The 18,683-nt window shown below is 45.7% G+C and overlaps 1 protein-coding gene across 3 annotated transcripts in view; it reads right to left on the minus strand.

Moving 5' to 3' along the window:
• SEC24B (SEC24 homolog B, COPII component) overlaps positions 1-18,683 on the minus strand; it is a 118,215-nt gene that overhangs the window by 88,487 nt on the left and 11,045 nt on the right. The window contains exons 4-7 of one of the 3 annotated variants that reach the window (XM_077278974.1): positions 17,155-17,259; positions 4,646-4,729; positions 4,356-4,540; positions 2,632-2,816 (exon numbers count right to left, since the gene is read on the minus strand). In XM_077278974.1, the coding sequence (XP_077135089.1) occupies positions 2,632-2,816; positions 4,356-4,540; positions 4,646-4,729; positions 17,155-17,259 (559 nt within the window). The remainder of the gene's footprint in view (positions 1-2,631; positions 2,817-4,355; positions 4,541-4,645; positions 4,730-17,154; positions 17,260-18,683) is intronic. The other 2 variants (XM_077278975.1, XM_077278981.1) reach the window with 2 other exon arrangements.

An 18,683-nucleotide genomic window follows, 5' to 3' on the forward strand; every position in this document is an offset into this window, starting at 1 on the left:
AAGTCTCCTCTTAACAGTTGTTGTAGAGATGTGTCTGCTGCTAGAACTTTGTGTGGCATTGACCTGGTCTCTAATCTGAGCTGCTGTTAACCTGCGATTTCTGAGGCTGGTGACTCGGATAAACTTTTCCTCAGAAGCAGAGGTGACTCTTGGTCTTCCTTTCCTGGGGCGGTCCTCATGTGAACCAGTTTCTTTGTAGTGCTTGATGGTTTTTGCCACTGCACTTGGGGACACTTTCAAAGTTTGCCCAATTTTTTGGACTGATTGACCTTAAATTCTTAAAGTAATGATGGCAACTCGTTTTTCTTTACTTATCTGCTACTTTCTTGCCATAATACAAATTCTAATAGTCTATTCAGTAGGACTATCAGCTGTGTATCCACCAGACTTCTGCACAACACAGCTGATGGTCCCAACCCCATTTAGAAGGCAAGAAATCCCACTTATTAAACCTGACAGGGCACACCTGTGAAGTGAAAACCATTCCCGGTGACTACCTCTTGAAGCTCATCAAGAGAATGCCAAGAGTGTGCCAAGAAGTCATCAAAGCAAAAGGTGGCTACTTTGAAGAACCTAGATTATAAGACATGATTTCAGTTGTTTCACACTTTTTTGTTAAGTATATAATTCCACATGTGTTAATTCATAGTTTTGATGTCTTCAGTGTGAATGTACAAGTTTCATAGTCATGAAAATACAGAAAAATCTTTAAATGAGAAGGTGTGTCCAAACTTTTGGTCTGTACTGTATGTCAGTTACATGTGGTTCCTGGTGGATCTTTTCTTTGTTCTGATAACCTCTTTGTTGTGTCTCCCATTAAAGAGGTTGTCCTTTTTTAAAGGGAACCTGTTACCCCCAAAATCAAAGATGAGCTAAGCCCACCAGCATCAGGGGCTTATCTACAGCATTCTGTAATGCTGTAGATAAGCCCCGATGTATCCTGAAAGATGAGAAAAAGAGGTTAGATTATACTCACCTGGGGGGGGGGGGGGCGGTCCTGTCCGATGGGCGTCGCGGTCCGGTCCGGGCCCTCCCATCTTCTTACGATGACATCCTTTAATTGTCTTCACACTGCGGCTCCGGCGCAGGAGTACTTTGTCTGCCCTGTTGAGGGCAGCGTAAAGTACTGCAGTGTGCAGGTGTCGGGCCTCTCTGACATTTCCCGGCGCCTGCGCACTGCAGTACTTTGCTCTGCCCTCAACAGGGCAGACAAAGTACGCCTGCGCCAAAGCCGCAGCGTGAAGACAATTAGAGGACGTCGTCCTATGAAGATAGGAGGCCCCGCACTGGACCGCGACGCCCATCGGACCAGACCGCCCCCCCAGGTGAGTGTAATCTAACCTCTTTTTCTCATCTTTCAGGATACATCGGGGCTTATCTACAGCATTACAGAATGCTGTAGATAAGCCCCTGATGATGGTGCGCTTGGGTCATCTTCGATTTTGGGGGTGACAGGTTCCCTTTAAACAATGCACTTTTTTACAACAATGTTGAATATATCTTTGCACTTTGCTTTGGTTCTGTTGAGGAGTATAATGATATTCAATAACAAATTATATTATTGTTAGCCAGAAAAATTGATGTGAATACTTTTCTGCCCAATGATGACAAAAGTATTCTCAGAGTGATACCTTTATTGGCTAAACAGAAAATAATTTCTGGTTAGCCAATAAAGGCATCACTCTGAGTATACTTTTGTCATCATTGGGCAGAAAAGTATTCACATCGTTGATGAATATAATCACTTTTATCAGTGGTGTTAAATAGGACTTCAGATGACATCTACTACATTATCTGTCTATCGGAATTATCAATGTGCCATCTCTGGTGTTACATTTTTTTGTTTGGCTGGAGGTAGTGGTCTGCAAAGCATATGCCCCGGGGGGGACTGGGCCCCAGACCTTTTCTGACCCTAGAAACACCCCTAGTGGGCATCTCCGAGTAGCTGTGGAGGAAATGATCCAGTGTCATAGTCTGAATTCATTATTTTAAACACAGCGGTCAGGATATTTTTTAAAATATATTACTTCCTTATGTCACACCAAGACAGACATCCCCATATAATGTTGTTTTATAAAAAAAAAAAAAAAAAGAAAATAAAATGTCATTAAGAATGTAATAATTTAAAATCTAAACTAATTTAACACATTTTATGACTCCTTAACACCATGTCCCATGTGTTTTAAAAAGTGTTCACACACAAACATTTGGCGCAGGTCATTGTATTGTGCAAATGACAATCTCCTAAATCAGCCGTCACCCAGTTATGTTACACAATTTATCCAGTGGATATGCCAAAAATGTACAGAATGGGAATCACTCTTTAAGGGAAGTGAAAAGCCAACTCATATGTTTGCTACGACAGCTCGACTAGAGATATTACTGAGCTTTCTGCATCCACTGACCGATAAAGCAGTCTAGTTATGCAAGACCAAGAGGATTGGTGTCAGCTGAACAGGTAGTATCAGTGAGGTGCACGCACATTCCGAGTACATACACCTACTAGTAAAACATGCAGGCAATTAGTAAGAGGGAATCTATTTCCAAGAGTCCCTGGGGCCAGAGCTTGGGGAGCCCCGGGTAACGACAGGACAGATGGAACCATAGCACTATAGAAAAGACCAGGCTTACTCTGGGTTGCAGTTTAGTCTCTTCAGGTCTGCATTGAGATTTGGGGCTGGAGGTGGCAGAGATGATGCAGGAAGGACATTCCGATCCTGAATTAGGTTCACAGGTCGAAGGCTCTCAGGCTGCTGGGGTTGTTGCAGGCTTAATCCCGCTAGTGAGGCAGGTAATTGATTCATGCCACCGTACTGCTAATTCACATGGGAAAAGGGAAAATAAAAGCACATTCAGTAGTATCTCCCAGCAGATTACAATTATACAGAAATGGTGGCCTGTTAGACTGGCCGACAGTGCTTCTGATGGGCCCAGAAAGCAGGAACCGGTCATTAGATTCATGCAGCAGGTAGAATCGGAGCTCGGCGGTGCGACTGTAGACAGGTATGTCTGACGCTGGGGCATTTCAGAGAAACCATAGCTTGTAAAGGCGGACGGGGACTATAGGGAGAGGCCTGACCTGCTACCCCTCTGGCCCTGTACAGTGACAGGTCTCTTCCTGTGTACAGCCATGGCAGAGACCTGTCAGTCAACTGCAGAGCGCCGGGGAGAAGCCAGCCGGAGACTGCACTGGACTAGTCAGGTCTCCCTATAGTCTGGGTCCTACATTATAAAATACATTTTCCCCGAAACGCCGCAGAGTTTCAAAGACGTACCAGGCAGTAACCGTGCAGGCAAGCCGAGATCCATGCAGCTCAGGTTCATTGATCAAATTATAGAACGGTCCATGTGCACAGGCTGCCATTGTTCTGTTTATGCAGTATAACATGCTGCTGAGAAGAAATTATTTTAAAAGGGACTGACAGCCCAGAATGATGACTGTTCAAACCAAGTAAAGGCACTCTGTGCATCATGGCGGAGCCAATTATTGAATTGCCCCTTCCCACCCGCTTGTTGACCCTTTATCTCCACCCTCTCCTCCTCTTTGATTGGCGGCTGTGGCTTCATAGAGCCAGAGAATGGTGGAGACAGATGGAAAACAAGAAGGAGGGAAGCTGCCGTTAAAGGGAACCTGTCACCAGTTTTTGTATATCTAAACAAATACCAGCACCTTTATCTGTTCCTTTACTGCAGTCCACAAACATCTAACGACCCCCTGTACACCCCCAAAAATACCACTTGAATTTCTCCTGTGCTGTATGTAAATTAGCAGGGTCCGATGGGCGTCATCGCTGCAGTGTCTGCGCCTCCTTTCTTTTCCTAACCTTCATCTCTGACTGATATGGATGACACCCACATAGCGCAACGTAATCTCACGCCTGCGCAGTAGCATCGCAGTCCCGCTATGCCCTACCCTATGCACCAATGTGCCGTAAGCCGTAATTCCATTAGGTCTAAGATTTATTTATTAATGTTTGCAGTTTATCGTGTGAAATTTGGTAACAGATCCAAAACAAGTGAGGAACATGGCTTGTTATGAACAACATAAAGCGAATGATCTGATCAATGATTTGGCTGACTGTATGATGCAATAACTTAACATCACAACATGTAGATTGTATTTAGGTAAAAGATACTAAGCCATGTCTGCCCCCTACCTAACAAGATTGATCGTTTAGCTTGGATTATCTGCATAATCTATAGTGAAGAAACACAACCATATGCCCCTGGACGATGAAATAACAGGGACACTTGGGCAAAAGCCACTTTAAAAGGCAATACTCGATAAAAGGCAGATGGACAATGGACACTTGATCAGGATATAGACAGGCCGTTTATACAGAACATGTTCTTACAGGAGCATACTGGGAGTAATTTGGCTGATGCACAGGAGTGCTTGGCTGAGAGCTGTGGGGACTTGCTGCATTTTGATATCCAGGCTGGAGAGTTGGGTACCCATGACCATATGGTTTGGATAGCCTAGTAGACACATGAGAAGCTGCATTAACAGGAGCCTGGATGTTTGCGGGAGCAGGCGTCTCTAGAAATGTGCAAAAATAGAGAAGTGGTTAATGTCAGAAACAGATGGAGAGGTCCCCGAAATCCATGTGAAACACTGATCAGCGACATTTAGAGCGATATGCACCTGTGTATCCGCCTCCTTCCAACACATCGTAATTTCTGGGCTCAGACGATGCGCTGCTGGTGGTGGAGGAACTTTCATCAATGCCTGAAAACACACAACAATTACCTGTAAATGCCACTTTGTTAGGGCCGGAGATACCATTTACATTTATTAATCTATTTATCAAACATACAATGATATTACGAGCCATCCAATGTTATAACAGCAGGTTGTGTCGTGATAGAGCAGCCATGAAGCCCAATCATGTGACTATCAACGTCATTAAGAAAAGTGAACTCATTATCACTTCTCCAGTGAGCGGACATTCAGCTGCACAGGAGAAACACACACAGGGGTCACTCCCACATCATTTATGGGGCTATAGCTGGCGGCAAGTGCTACTTCACTCCTATAAAAATACAGACCGGGATCTAGAACACTGCTTCAATGACGTACAGGAACTTTACATTATATATTCCCTGCACCTTTGCATGGTGCTTTCTCCTACTCTAACAGTTATCCTCATTGGGCCCAAAATAATCATAATCACCTCCCTGACCGATGCCACACCTCCATACCTGCTCCTATGTCCAGCGCTGGTCATGGGGCATCAGCATGTCCTCACGTTCTGTCCCGCCAGCTTGTTCTCATTGGATGGAGGGTGAAATGGCAATGCACATAGTGGCAAGCACAGAGGAGCGGCACCAGTCTGTGAGGCGGCATGTCAGGAGTGAGGGATCGGCTCTGCAGTAGACGCTGGTTCACACAAGGGACTACATTTGTTGCTTCAAAACAAACAGGCGGTTTATTAAAAAGTGCATAAACCCGCAGGGTTACAAAAAGAGTGCAGGGACAATAGGGCATTGGGAGTGGACTAGTGGGATCACCCTGGTAGGCGATGCCTTTAAAAGGAATGTCAAAGGGACTAACAAGTGTGAAAGTTTATGGTGAATGATGGGGCTTCACAATGCTCATGAAAGCGCTGCAGAACTGACAATGTGTGGACGATACACAAGATATACCCCGTTATAAAACTCACAACGATTCCCATTAGAGCGGCGGGGGCGGAAACGGCCTCCCCCAATGGCAAATAAACCATTTATACATTCATATAGGGGTCTTAGGCCCTATAAACATCACTCATGTAGTTTACATTATTTATTTTACATACTTTTTTTTAATTCCATATGTAAATGAGAGGGGGTCCTTGGTGGACCCTAGAGGTGGTCAAGATCTCCGTACACAGTTCATTACAATCCTCCACACCTGCCTTAATGTTCATTGACAGCGCTCACTCAAATGGAATCCTCAGCCCTGCACACACTGACACTGCAGGAGCCGAGTGCACGTATACAGTGTCCGTGTGTGCAGGTGCATTCTCATTCCCCTCTCCTGTCTACAGCGGCTGCTACACAAGGTCACACAGCAGTGGGTGAACGATGCTGACAGCGTGCACACACTGACACTGCAGGAGCCGAGTGCACGTATACAGTGTCCGTGTGTGCAGGTGCATTCTCATTCCCCTCTCCTGTCTACAGCGGCTGCTACACAAGGTCACACAGCAGGGGGTGAACGATGCTGACAGCGTGCACACACTGACACTGCAGGAGCCGAGTGCACATATACAGTGTCCGTGTGTGCAGGTGCATTCTCATTCCCCTCTCCTGTCTACAGCGGCTGCTACACAAGGTCACACAGCAGTGGGTGAACGATGCTGACAGCGTGCACACACTGACACTGCAGGAGCCGAGTGCACATATACAGTGTCCGTGTGTGCAGGTGCATTCTCATTCCCCTCTCCTGTCTACAGCGGCTGCTACACAAGGTCACACAGCAGTGGGTGAACGATGCTGACAGCGTGCACACACTGACACTGCAGGAGCCGAGTGCACGTATACAGTGTCAGTGTGTGCAGGTGCATTCTCATTCCCCTCTCCTGTCTACAGCGGCTGCTACACAAGGTCACACAGCAGGGGGTGGCCGATGCCGACAGCGTGCACACACTGACACTGCAGGAGCCGAGTGCACATATACAGTGTCAGTGTGTGCAGGTGCATTCTCATTCCCCTCTCCTGTCTACAGCGGCTGCTACACAAGGTCACACAGCAGGGGGTGAACGATGCTGACAGCGTGCACACACTGACACTGCAGGAGCCGAGTGCACATATACAGTGTCAGTGTGTGCAGGTGCATTCTCATTCCCCTCTCCTGTCTACAGCGGCTGCTACACAAGGTCACACAGCAGGGGGTGGCCGATGCCGACAGCGTGCACACACTGACACTGCAGGAGCCGAGTGCACATATACAGTGTCAGTGTGTGCAGGTGCATTCTCATTCCCCTCTCCTGTCTACAGCGGCTGCTACACAAGGTCACACAGCAGGGGGTGAACGATGCTGACAGCGTGCACACACTGACACTGCAGGAGCCGAGTGCACATATACAGTGTCCGTGTGTGCAGGTGCATTCTCATTCCCCTCTCCTGTCTACAGCGGCTGCTACACAAGGTCACACAGCAGGGGGTGAACGATGCTGACAGCGTGCACACACTGACACTGCAGGAGCCGAGTGCACATATACAGTGTCAGTGTGTGCAGGTGCATTCTCATTCCCCTCTCCTGTCTACAGCGGCTGCTACACAAGGTCACACAGCAGGGGGTGGCCGATGCCGACAGCGTGCACACACTGACACTGCAGGAGCCGAGTGCACATATACAGTGTCAGTGTGTGCAGGTGCATTCTCATTCCCCTCTCCTGTCTGCAGCGGCTGCTACACAAGGTCATACACCAGTGGGTGGCCGATGCCGACAGCGTGCACACACTGACACTGCAGGAGCCGAGTGCACATATACAGTGTCAGTGTGTGCAGGTGCATTCTCATTCCCCTCTCCTGTCTACAGCGGCTGCTACACAAGGTCACACAGCAGGGGGTGAACGATGCTGACAGCGTGCACACACTGACACTGCAGGAGCCGAGTGCACATATACAGTGTCAGTGTGTGCAGGTGCATTCTCATTCCCCTCTCCTGTCTACAGCGGCTGCTACACAAGGTCACACAGCAGGGGGTGGCCGATGCCGACAGCGTGCACACACTGACACTGCAGGAGCCGAGTGCACATATACAGTGTCAGTGTGTGCAGGTGCATTCTCATTCCCCTCTCCTGTCTACAGCGGCTGCTACACAAGGTCACACAGCAGGGGGTGAACGATGCTGACAGCGTGCACACACTGACACTGCAGGAGCCGAGTGCACATATACAGTGTCAGTGTGTGCAGGTGCATTCTCATTCCCCTCTCCTGTCTGCAGCGGCTGCTACACAAGGTCATACACCAGTGGGTGGCCGATGCCGACAGTGTGCACACACTGACAGTGTAGGCGCACAGTGTCAGAGAGCATGTTCCTCCCTCTTTGTCATTTGCTACTGTCTAAAGGTACCTTCACACAACGATTTCGTTAACGATATCGTTGCAACGTCACGCTTTTTGTGACGTAGCAACGATCCTGCTAACGATCTCGTTATAGTGTGACAGCGACCAACGATCAGGCCCCTGCTGGGAGATCGTTGGTCGATGGGAATGATCAGGACCTTTATTTGGTCGCTGATCACCCGCTGTCATCGCTGGATCGGCATGTGTGACACCGATCCAGCGATGTGTTCACTTGTAACCAGGGTAAATATCGGGTTACTAAGCGCAGGGCCACGCTTAGTAACCCGATATTTACCCTGGTTACCATTGTAAAAGTTAAAAAAAAACAACAAAAAACACTACATACTCACATTTCGATGTCTGTCACGTCCCCCGCCGTCAGCTTCCCGGACTGTGAGCGCCAGCCATAAAGCAGAGCACAGCGGTGAAGCGGTGAAGTCACCGCTGTGCTCTGCTTTACGGCCGGCGCTGACACAGTCAGTGCGGGAAGCTGACGGCGAGGGACGGGACAGACATCGAAATGTGAGTATGTAGTGTTTTTTTTTTAACTTTTACAATGGTAACCAGGGTAAATATCGGGTTACTAAGCGCGGCCCTGCACTTAGTAACCCGATGTTTACCCTGGTTACCCGGGTGCTGCAGGGGGACTTCGGCATCGTTGAAGACAGTTTCAACGATGCCGAAGTCGTTCCCCTGATCGTTGGTCGCTGGAGAGAGCGGTCTGTGTGACAGCTCCCCAGCGACCACACAACGACTTACCAACGATCACGGCCAGGTCATATCGCTGGTCGTGATCGTTGGTAAGTCGTTAAGTGTAACGGTACCTTTAGCCTATAGCAGGGGGCAGCCACTACAGACAGGAGAGGGAGATTAGAACCCACCTACACACCGACACTGTGCATGCACTTACTTCCAGCAGCATTACTGCAGATCTCAGGATTCAACTCAAGCAGCGCTCCAAAGGGGATGCAGACGATCAATATAAGGGGCAATCCAGAAGACTGAAATTGACGGGGCAGAATGGTACTATGAGCTCTTGGCCGTGCCAGGAGTGCACCGCAGTCGCATCATTTACAGATCAAAAACTTTTTTTTTATATTATGTGCAGAAAAATAAGTAAAATCTACACTACAGTCATGATTTTTATAGGAGCCAAGTCCTGTTTATGAAAGTATAAATTGTTTAATTTGCGTTTTAGTAGAGACAGACAGTTTGCTAATATCTGATGTATCTACCAGACGCCGATATAAAAGAAAAACAAAATCCACATATACAAAGTCTGTAGGCTTACAGTAATATGCCATCTTATCCATAATACTGAAAACGTGATGCTAGAAATGGGGAAATATCATTATATAAAAGGATTACTCTTATGTATGAATAAGACTATGATTGTATAGATTTTGACAGGATTACGATTTCCTCTATACCAATTACTGTCCACTTCTCATAAAAGTCCCCAGCACACACCCGTAAGAAAAAGGAAGGAAAACAGGAAACGCTGAAAAAAGCTCAAGCCAATGTTCTGTATGAAAGCGTCATTTCAAGGTGATGCCCACATATGTTCATTGAGGGCGCCATGCCTACAATTACAAGTCTCTCCTAGACTCCAGCAAAATTGGGTGACTGGCAACCCCATAAAAAAGCAGAAAAGAGAGCTCAAGGGTCCTTTACTCCACCAAGCCGTCATAAAAAAATGGAATTGCCCTGCCATAACAAAATGAGATTTCGGCCGGGATGTTTCATTGCGTGGAGCTGTCTAGGCGAGCTGGAGAGCAGACTGATTTGTCAGATTCTGTTCATACCACGTTAACCCTCTAGCGTCAGATAGTTTTGGCCTTCACAACAGACCTTTTTTAAGTTTTCTATTGTCACGTTCTACGAGCCATCATATTTTTTTGTTTCGACAGAGCAGAGAAATAAGAAGAATTAACTGGATAGAAAGGCAAAATGAGCAATTGTAAATACAGAGTGCTATATAATATGATGACTCCAATATATTAAGATGATAAAAATACTTCTTGAAGATAAGAGGTACACACCCTGGTAAATAGAGCATAGGTTTATCGTATATATACATTTAGGGATAACCATGATTTGAAAAGATCCTTAGGCCCCCCCCCAACACAGACTAAAGTTGGTGAACCAGGACAGTCTAATGTGTATGCGTACAGTAAAAAGGAAAGGAAAAAGGTCCAGCACCAGGCGTCTTCATAAAATCTTCAGTACTTTATTCTCATGTCAAGAAAAAAAACATCATGCGGGGACGCAGCCCCTAAACGCCTGACGCGTTTCGAACAAAGTTCTTAGTCATAGGCATATGAATAATACATGAAAACATCCTTATATACCCATTCCGTTAAGTAAAACCATGTACACCTGTTGCTTGACATGATTGGTTTACATTCATTACAAAATCAAATGTGAGAGCCCACCAGAAACCACGACGCCTACTCAGATTATCGCCTCCTTATCCACACAAAATAAAGGTACCTTCACACTGAACAACTTAACAACGATAACGATCGCGATCCGTGACATTGCAGCGTCCTGGATAGCGATATCGTTGTGTTTGACACGCAGAAGCGATCAGGATCCTGCTGTGACATCGTTGGTCGGAGCTAGAAGGCCAGCACCTTATTTCGTCGCTGGATCACCCGCTGACATCGCTGAATCGGTGTGTGTGACGCGGATTCAGCGATGTCTTCACTGGTAACCAGGGTAAACATCGGGTTACTAAGCGCAGGGCCGCGCTTAGCAACCCGATATTTACCCTGGTTACCATTGTAAATGTAAAAAAAAAAAAAAACACTACATACTTACATTCCGGTGTCTGTCGGGTCCCCCGGCGTCCGCTTCCCTGCACTGTGTCAGCGCCGGCCGGCCGTAAAGCAGAGCACAGCGTTGACGTCACCACTCTGCTTTAGGGCCGGCGCTTACACAGTGCAGGGAAGCGGATGCCGGGGGACGCGACAGACACCGGAATGTGAGTATGTAGTGTTTGGTTTTTTTTACATTTACACTGGTAACCAGGGTAAACATCGGGTTACTAAGCGCGGCCCTGCGCTTAGTAACCCGATGTTTACCCTGGTTACCCGGGGACTTCGGCATAGTTGGTCGCTGGAGAGCTGTCTGTGTGACAGCTCTCCAGCAACCACACAATGACGAAACAGCGACGCTGCAGCGATCGGCATCGTTGTCTATATCGCTGCAGCGTCGCTTAATGTGACGGTACCTTAAGTTTGTGAGAGATATCCCTTCTGACTCAGTATAACAACTCTGTGGATTAGCCTGTGTGTTGTGCATCACAGCTGAGCATCTGCTACAATAATATCCAATACGAAATGTATAATATATGTCACGGCTGAGCATCTGGTACAATGACATCCACTGCAGTCTATTTGTGCTGTGTATCACAGCTGAGCATATACAATAACATCTAGTACAATCTGTGTATGTTATACTTCACAGCTGAGCATCCGTTACAATATCATCTACTGCAGCCAATGCACACTGTGTATCACAGCTGAGCATCCGCTACAATATCAGCCCATGTATGCTGTGTATCACAGCTGAGCATCCGCTACAATATCAGCCAATGCAGCCCATGTATGCTGTGTATCACAGCTGAGCATCCGCCACAATAATACCCAATGTAGCCTATGTATGCTGTGTATCACAGCTATACATCTGCTACAGCACAATATGACCAGCACAATCTGTATGCAATATGTTTGTGTGTGCTATGTGTCACAGCTGAGCATCTGCTGCAATAGCATAAAGAAGAAAGAAGAAAAACAAAATAAATAAAATAAAGTTTGTAGCCTGTGTGTTGCGCATCACATCTGAGCATCTGCTACAATAATATCCAACCCAGCCTGTGTATGATAAGTTATGTGTCACGGCTGACACAGCAGATGCTCAGCTGTGACACATAGCACACACAAACATATCGCACACAGATTGTGCTGGTTATTACTGTTGCAGATGTATAGCTGTGATACATAACATACATAGGCTGCACTGGGTGATATAGTGGCAGATGTTCGGCTGTGATACACAACATACATAGGCTGCAATGGATGATACTGCAGTGGATGCTCAGCTGTGATACACGGTGTGCATAGGCTTCAATAGATGATATTGTAACAGATGCTCAGCCGTGACACATAGCATATCATACACAGGCTGTGTTGGATATTATTGTACCAGATGCTCAGCAATGACATATATCATATACAGGTTGTATTGGATATTATTGTAGCAGATGCTCAGCTGTGATGCACAACACACAGGCTAATCCACAGAGTTGTTATACTGAGTCAGAAGGGATATCTCTCACAAACTTATTTTGTGTGGATAAGGAGGTGATAATCTGAGTAGGCGTCGTGGTTTCTGGTGGGCTCTCACATTTGATTTTGTAATGAATGTAAACCAATCATGTCAAGCAACAGGTGTACATGGTTTTACTTAACAGAATGGGTATATAAGGAATTTTTATGTATTGTTCATATGCCTATGACTAAGAACTTTGTTCGAAACGCATCAGGCGTTTAGGGGCTGCGTCCCCGCATGATGTTTTTTTCTTGACATGAGAATAAAGTACTGAAGATTTTATGAAGAGACGCCTGGTGCTGGACCTTTTTCCTTTCCTTTTTGTTGTTGCTATTGAGTGGTATCCAGCCACTTGTTCCTGGCACCGGTGTTCATCAGGATTCCCATGAAGCACCACTAATCCCTGTATGATGTTGGACTAAAGGTACCGTCACACTCAGCGACGCTGCGGCGATATAGACAACGATCCGACCTAAACTAGATCGCTGGAGCTTCGCTGTTTAGGTCGCTGTAGAGACGTCAAACACAGCAACTCCAGAACGATGCAGGAGCGATCCTGTGACGTAACGGCGACTCACTTCTCGTTCTCGCTGGTTGTTAGCTCCATGTCAAACATTGTTATCGTCGTTGCTTTTGATGTCAAACATGACGATACACCCGACCTGGTGACGAAATAAAGTTCTGGACTTCTAGCTCCGACCAGCGATATCACAGCGGGATCCAGATCGCTGCTGCGTGTCAAACACAATGAGATCGCTATCCAGGACGCTGCAACGTCACGGATTGTTGTCGTTCTCGTTGCAAAGTTGCTGAGTGTGACGGTACCTTAATGTGTATAGGGGCCTCCCAACCTGACACATGATGTCCACGAGATAAAGGTTGGGCAATTAAGGTACCTTCACACTAAGCGACTTTGAAGCGAGAACGACGATGATCCGTGACGTTGCAGCGTCCTGGATAGCGATCTCGTTGTGTTTGACACGCAGCAGCGATCTGGATCCCGCTGTGATATCGCTGGTTGGAGCTAGAAGTCCAGAACTTTATTTCGTCGCTGATCACCCGCTGTCATCGCTGGATCGGTGTGTGTGACACCGATCCAGCGATGTGTTCACTTGTATCCAGGGTAAATATCGGGTTACTAAGCGCAGGGCCGCGCTTAGTAACCCGATATTTACCCTGGTTACCATTGTAAAAGTAAAAAAAAAAACACTACATACTCACCTTCTGATGTCTGTCACGTCCCCCGCCGGCAGCTTCCCTGCACTGAATGTGTCGGCACCGGCCGGCCGTAAAGCAGAGCACAGCGGTGACGTCACCGCTGCTGCCGGCGCTGACACATTCAGTCAGTGCAGGAAGCTCTCGGCAGCAGCGCGTAACCCTGTGGACGCCGGGGGACGTGACAGACATCAGAAGGTGAGTATGTAGTGGTTTTTTTTTTTACTTTTACAATGGTAACCAGGTTAAATATCCGGTTACTAAGCGCGGCCCTGCACTTAGTAACCCGATGTTTACCCTGGTTACCCGGGTGCTGCAGGGGGACTTCGGCATCGTTGAAGACAGTTTCAACGATGCTGAAGTCGTTCCCCTGATCGTTGGTCGCTGGAGAGAGCTGTGTGACAGCTCCCCAGCGACCTAAACAGCGACGCTGCAGCGATCGGCTCGTTGTCTATATCGCTGCAGCGTCGCTGAGTGTGACGGTACCTTTAGAATTGACGCTTGACCCTATTGTTCTTTGGCAGATAAGATGATAATAGTCATTAGGCAGTGTCTTTCTTCTGGCACAGTTGGGAGAGATAGGCGAAGGTGAATGAGTGCACAGGGTGGTGTGAAAAAGTGTTTGCCCCTTCTCCATTTCCTATTATTTTGCATGTTTGCCACACTTGAATGTTTCAGATCCACAAACACATTAAAATATTAGACAAAGAGAACACAAGTAAAAACACAAAAAGCAGTTTTTAAATGAAGGTCTTATTAAGGGAAAAAGAAATCCAAAGTGAAAAAGTGGTTGCCCTCTAAACATAATAACTGGCTGGGCCACCAAAGTACTGCAGTGCGCAGGCGCCGGGAAAGGTCAGAGAGGCCCGGTACTTTGCTCTGCTCTCAACAGGGCAGACAAAGTACGCCTGCGCCGGAGCGTGAAGACAAGAAGAGGAGGTCATCGTAAGAAGATGGGAGGCGCCGGACCGGACCGCGACGCCTATCGGACCAGAACCGGACCGGACCGCCCCTGGGTGAGTATAATCTAACCTCTTTTTCTCATCTTTCAGGATACATCGGGGGCTTATCTACAGCATTACAGAATGCTGTAGATAAGCCCCTGATGCTGGTGGCCTTAGCTCATCTTCAATTTTGGGGGTGACAGGTTCCCTTTAAGTTTTCATCACCTCAGCAGCATGATTTACAGCTATTAGCCAGCTTGATTACATGTGGGGATTACCTAGCAACCAGGCAACCACCACATGTACTCGGCCGGGCTAATAGCTGCAAATCATTCAGTTGCCATGATGAAAACTAAATCTCCGAACACTAACAAATACTCGGAGGTTACCAGAGCATGCTCAGGAAAACCCGAGCAACGAGTACACTCGCTCATCACTAGTAATCAAGAGTTTGCGATAACTGGCAATGAGTCTTTTACAATGCTCTGGAGGAATTTTGACCAATTAAATTTTGCAGAATTGTTGTAATTTAGGAGGGTTTCCATCATGAACTGCCTTTCTAAGAACATGTCACAGCATCTAAATCGGATTACAGTCAGGACTTTGACTAGGGCACTCCAAAGTCTTAATTTTGTTTTTCTTAAGCAATTCAGAAGTGGACTTGCTGGTGTGTTTTGGGTCATTGTCCTGTTGCATAACTCATGTGAGCTTCAGCTTAAGGTCACGAACAGATGGCCGGACATTCTCCATCAGCAAGTCTTCCAGGTCTTGAAGCAGCAAAACAGCCCCAGAGCATCACACTACCAGCACCATATTTTACTATTGGTACGATGTTCCTTTTCTGAAATGATTTGTTATTTATAGGCCAGATGTAATGAGACATACACCTTCCAACAAAGTTCAACACTTGTGTTGGGGGATCATCAAGATGTTTTCTGGCAAAACTGAGATGAGCATTGATGTTCTTATTACTCAGCAGTGGTTTTCATCTTGGAACTCTGCCATGCATTCCATTTTTACTCAGTCACTTTCTTATGGTGGAGTTATGAACACTGACCTGCAGGCCTCACTTGCCTCAGTTAAGTTCTTTTGATGTTATTATGGGTCTTTTGGGATGTCTTGGAGGAGTCGTCGCTGCGCTCTTGAGGTAATTTTGGTTGGCCAGCTACTCCTGGGAAGGTTCACCACTATTCCATGTTTTCGCCATTTGTGGATAATAGCTCTCACTGTGGCTCGCTGGAGTCCCAAAGCTTTAGAAATGGTTTTATAACCTCTTCCAGATTGATGGATTTCAATTATTTTGTTTCTCATTTGTTCCAGAATGTCTTTGGATCGCAGCATGATGTTTAGCTTTTGAAGAACTTTTGGTCTGCTTTAGGGCTTGTTCACACTTTCCTTTTTTTGCTGCGGATTTTTCAGCTGCGGATTTGGAAAAACCGCAGTGCAAAACCGCGGTGGTTTTCACTGCGTTTTTTTGTGCGGTTTCTACTGCGGGTTTCCAACTGCACTTTCCTATTGGTGCAGGTGGAAAACCGCTGCGGAATCCGCAGAAAGAATTGACATGCTACTTCTTTTTTTCCGCAGAAAATCCGCGCGGATTTTCAAGCGGAAAAACGCAAAGTGGGCACAGCGGTTTTTGTTTTCCATAGGGTAACATTGTACTGTACCCTGCATGGAAAACGGCTGCGGATCCGCAGCTGCAAATCCGCTGCGGATCCACAGCAAAAACCGCAAAGTGTGAACATAGCCCCACTTTGTCAGACAGGTACTATTTAAGTGATTTCTTGATTGAGAACAGATATGGCAGCAATCAGGCCTGGGTGTGGCTAGGGAATTTGAACTGAGCTTCCCCCAGATGTGATAATCCACAATTAAAGCATAAATTAAAGAGGGGGGAGCAATCACTTTATCATATAGGGCCCTGTAGGTTTGGATTTCTTTTTCCCTTTATAATAAAGACCTTCATTTAAAGACTACATTTTGCATTTACTTGTGTTATCTTTGTCTAATATTTAAATTTGCTTGGTGATCTGAAACATTTAAGTGTGACAAACATGCAAAAGAATAGGAAATCAGGAAGGGGGCAAACACTTTTTCACACACAACTGATATATGATAGATAGATAGATAGATAGATAGATAGATAGATAGATAGATAGATAGATAGATAGATAGAGCTCAAATATTATATCTATATATATATATATATATATATATATATATATATATATATATATATATATATATATATATATATATATATATATATATATATATATATATATATATCAAATTATAAACAGGTTGGGTTTTGAAGCTAAGTCAATTTCATTTTTCTTCATGGTGGTGGGGGAGGGGAATCCATTTTAGATTGGTGGTTATCAGGGGAAGTAAATATTTTAATGGTGGGCAGAAACTGAAAGTATGGTTGGCCACCTTCCACCATCATGCCAAAGGGAAGCAGAATAGAGAAACTGATGGAAAATAAACATGTGCTCCACAGATTGCATTCAGGTTCAGACATGAAAAATTTGCAGTATGTCAGACACAGCCATATCACAGAAGAGATCATGTTAATGATTAGGATTGTAAAAAAGCTGAAGCAGACCTGCTTCCTCATCATCCTCCTCCTCTTCCTCATCATCTGAGCTGGATGACAAGGGAGTTGGTGCAAAGTTAGCTTGATTATTGACATATCCAGCATACTGCATGCCTGCAAATTATAGAAAGTACAAGAGAAATCAGACAGCATATCACAGCAGACCGAGTACAGGACAGAAGACTCACAGAACGTCAGCTCTTCATCATAGCACTGAAAACCATGCCGCCACGTCCCTGAGGCTCTGCGATGGCGGGTATAAAGCTTCCCCGGCAGGAGCGCCATTATTGTAAAGCGTACGAGGCAGTATCATTATACCAGGAGTAGAAGGAAAGCTCCGCTCTTTCTCCTTTATCTAGTGACTTCAGAGCGACAGCTATTTCTAGAAGAGAGACTTTCTTCCTAATCCTGGATATCTGAACTATTTATTGGGGCAGAATTCAGCCTCAATCTTACAGGGTTTACTGGTTTCGCCACTTATGGCTGAGAAGGAAATGCTTGTCGATATTTAAGAGAAACAGATAAGTGGACAGCGTTACAATGTTTCCATAATTCCCATTCACTTCTATTGGATTCATGCAACCCACCTAACACAAGGCATAATCCCACCGAAGACAGATGGGTATTCCCATCTTAGACATAAATGGCGGAGGTAGGGATATACCTCAAATGGGAATCTTTCTAATCACCAAACAAGAAAAAGTGGATTTAAAAATGGAGGGGAACTGAAACAAAGTTGTTAATGATACGCTATATAATGGAATGTTCTTTTACATAAACTCAGAGGCCTATGTGATGTGTCAAAACCTCAGCAGCCACTAAGATCAAACTGCTGACAGTACCATGTCTATCAAGTAAGCAATTTCATTCCCATGCCACTTTCAGAACAATTAAAACCAAATATTAATTTTATTCAGGACGTGCAAAGAAAAAGTGTGAGAGTGCATGTCTGAAAAAAAGAGAATTATGGCCCACTTTAAAGACTTAGCAAACAGTTCTAACAACCATTGAAAAAAATAATACAGTCATTGCAATCACAATAACCTATTCTTAAAGTGATAACTTGAACAAAAGCAAATGCAAAGCAACTGCATGAAGCAGAGGCAGCCGGTCATAAAGCCTTACCTAGTGTCCACCGATCATGGCAGCCAGCCTGCTCATACATGCAGCTCCACGGCAGTGAAAGCTGTCAGTTATATATGAGAATCACGAGCAGGACCTGAACATGCAGGGAGGCTGCCGAAGGATCCCGATACTGAAGGAGACATATAGGCAAGGGCCTATTCTGGAAGCAAATGTATTCTCAACTTTTGCTAAGAGAATCACTTTAATGACCCCAAGAACGTAAATGGTATAAAGTGATCGGTATGTGTAAATACAAAGGAAACATACCTACAAGGATAGATATCTAATTTATATACCCCATACAGCCAGAAAGTGAGCAATGCTGCCTGCTCCATTAATCAATTCAAGACCCCGCAATTCCCAGCGGGTGACGTGAAATTGTTGTCAAGTGCCCGCTACAAGTACTTAATGGG

Source organism: Ranitomeya variabilis, chromosome 1 (genome assembly GCF_051348905.1).
Source record: "Ranitomeya variabilis isolate aRanVar5 chromosome 1, aRanVar5.hap1, whole genome shotgun sequence".
Classification (NCBI taxonomy): Eukaryota; Metazoa; Chordata; class Amphibia; order Anura; family Dendrobatidae; genus Ranitomeya; species Ranitomeya variabilis.